Raw genomic sequence first — 2795 nt, 5'->3', positions numbered from 1 at the left:
AAAACACTCCTTAACTCAACAGATTACTAATTATAGAGTCAATAACTTTAACATTAACTATCGTTTTAAAATTTTCAAATGCAATTATCCTGGAAACGTTAGAGGAAGTAGTAGAAATGGAGTCAATGAAATAATTGGTATAAGGATGACAATAGATAATTCTTAATAATCCTAGTTAGTAATTTCTCTCATTAAAATGAATAAACAGACATACAAGTATATAAATTTTAATATGCAGGCAATTGCCAGAAAAGTAAACAAAAAAGATGCTGTCCCCAGAATATGGGGGTATGGAGATGAGAAATTAGACTATTTGTTTGTGAGCTTACATATAGTTTAATACTCAAAATTAGAAAATTGTTTACATTAAATATTTTAAATAATAAAGAATATTTTAAATTAAGCACACTTCCATTTAGACACATTTAAAAGGACTAGAAGATCACAGAATTTCAAATGTGACTTCTTAAAGGTTTGAGATATCCACTTTCTATGTTTCTGCATGTTTTAAGTTGCTAAATTAATATCTATACTAGTCCAAAGGGGCTGTTTTCTGCTTCAGAAAGAAGCAGCATCGGGATACTTTAAACCCGCACACAACCATGAGTTTATCCCAACTCATAGCAACCTGACGGAACAGAAGAAAACTGCTTTCCAGAGTTTCAGACTGTGCCCCCCCTCCTGGTGCACACGCACCCTTATCTTTCTTCCTCCAGCTCATGGGTTGGTACTACTGACCTGGCAAATCCTTAAGCCAAGGTAGGACCAAGACAGATTGTAAAAACAGATCTTTATTCATCCATTGTAACTCTTTTGGTGAATCGACTTAGGGCTTTTTGTCATGTCACCTCACTAAAGCTGAGGTAGCTTAAGGCTTGATTGGAGCCAAGAGAGAAAAAAGAAGCAAGCATAACAAAACCCTAGCAATGTGAGAGATCTGTTACAGAGAAGGAAATGCCCAACTAGGAGTGATACATCTGATGATTAATGGGAACAGACTTCATTGTCTACGAATAGTCCCAAAAACAAAGAATTAAAAATAACGAGTCAAGAAAATAAGTGACTACTACAAAAGTGATTTTTTTAAATCAAAGTTTTATTTTACAGGTTCACATTATTAAGAGAGTCTTAAAAAATGGAGTTCTACCTGATGGACCTTATTTCTCGTCCACCACAGCCTTGTCTTACATCTTGACAAAGGGTTTAGAAAAATATTGGGGGAGGTGGAACAAAGAAAAGTGAGATTCCTTAAGAAAGTATTTTTTTTCTCAATAGCTCTTTAGTTAATGCCTCTTTCACATCTTTATTCCTAAGGCTATAAATCATGGGGTTCAACATGGGGATCACCGTGGTGTAAAACATGGCCACCATTTTACCCTGCTCCACAGACTCCTCAGAGGGGGGTCTGAGATACATGAAAAAGAGAGTTGCATAGAATATGGTGACTGCTGTCACATGGGAACCACAGGTAGAGAAAGCTTTGCACCTACCCTCTGAAGATCGAATCCTCAGGATAGCAGGGAAAATATAAAGAGAGGAAACAAGGATAATGAGGAGGGAAAAGGAAAGGTTACAGCCAGCCACCACAAACATTGATGTCTCCTTATTGTAAGTGTCCGAACAAGCCAGCTTACTCAGTGGAGGGTCAGCACAGTATAAGTGGTTAATCTCATTGGGCCCACAGAAGGCTAGGTTGTAGGTCCACATGGTCTCCATCAGGCCAGTGAGAGCCCCGTACACGTAGGGAACTGTGATGATGGATGTGCAGACGCTTTTGGACATCTTGCTGCCATACAGTAGAGGGTTGCAGATGGCCATGTACCTGTCAAAGGCCATCACGGCCAGCATGTAAATCTCCACGTGAACCACGACAACAAAGAAGTAGCACTGCAGCAGACACGCAGGGTAGGAAATGGTTTTCCTCTCTGACAAGAAGATCTCCAGCGTCTTCGGAGTCACATTGGACGAGAAGCACAGGTCCACAAAGGACAAGTGACTCAGGAGAAAGTACATGGGCGTGTGGAGCCGGGCACCGAGCTGGATGAGTGTAACCATGCCCAGCTCCCTGCCACTGTGACCAGGTAAACTGCCAGAAACAGCAGGAAGAGGATGATCTGTAATTCCAGGCGATCGGTCAGTCCCAGAAGAATGAACTCACTCACTGATGTGAAGTTTCTGCTCATAGTTTTCTCGGATAGGAGATTGAACTTTGATATTTACATTGGGTTATGGTAGAAATAAAGACATTAAATTTGCAATAATGACTTTGTACCGAATACTTTCCCTCTTTCCTTAGTATATTTTACTCACCTTATATCTAGTCCTCTTCAATCTTGGCAAATCCACTCACCCTAGGCTTTGGAAATGCTCGCCTAGCTCTGTCTTTCTTGGTGCATTTTCCTCCTCTCCCTCCTCATTCCTTTATATTTTGTTTTCATCTTTTTCTTCTTAATCCACTCTTCCCCTTTTTTTCAGATAACCAAGCTAAAATTATTACCACTTAAGTACGGTGATTCCAATCCCTGACCCTAAGTGACCTTTCAGGATTAAAGAATTGTCTTATCCATAAATTTATGAGAGCAGGGGAAATGTTGACAAAGAGAAAAGAACAAGTTATGAAAAACTAATATTGCCGAACTACCTTGTTTTGTTTATTAATCTTTTTCCCCCAACTGAATTTGTACTAAGGAGCTCTGGGAGCCTGTTAGGTAGCTGTTAGGTTGCTAACCAGCAGCTCACCAGTTAACTCATCGGTAACTACAAAGAAGGGAAAGGAGGGTACCCACACTTATAAA

The 2795-nt window shown here is 39.7% G+C and overlaps 1 protein-coding gene across 1 annotated transcript; it reads right to left on the bottom strand.

The window, feature by feature from the left end:
- Positions 1–1248: 1248 nt before the first annotated feature.
- Positions 1249–2183, bottom strand: LOC142446382 (olfactory receptor 5M8-like). The gene is given in 2 exon segments (XM_075548136.1): positions 1249–2063; positions 2066–2183. Coding segments are annotated over 2 exon segments (933 nt in total).
- Positions 2184–2795: the final 612 nt, after the last annotated feature.

Source organism: Tenrec ecaudatus, chromosome 4 (assembly GCF_050624435.1).
Source record: "Tenrec ecaudatus isolate mTenEca1 chromosome 4, mTenEca1.hap1, whole genome shotgun sequence".
Taxonomy (NCBI): Eukaryota; Metazoa; Chordata; class Mammalia; order Afrosoricida; family Tenrecidae; genus Tenrec; species Tenrec ecaudatus.
The sequence above is the reverse complement of the archived record's forward strand: the minus strand, read 5'-3'. Positions and strand labels throughout refer to the sequence as shown.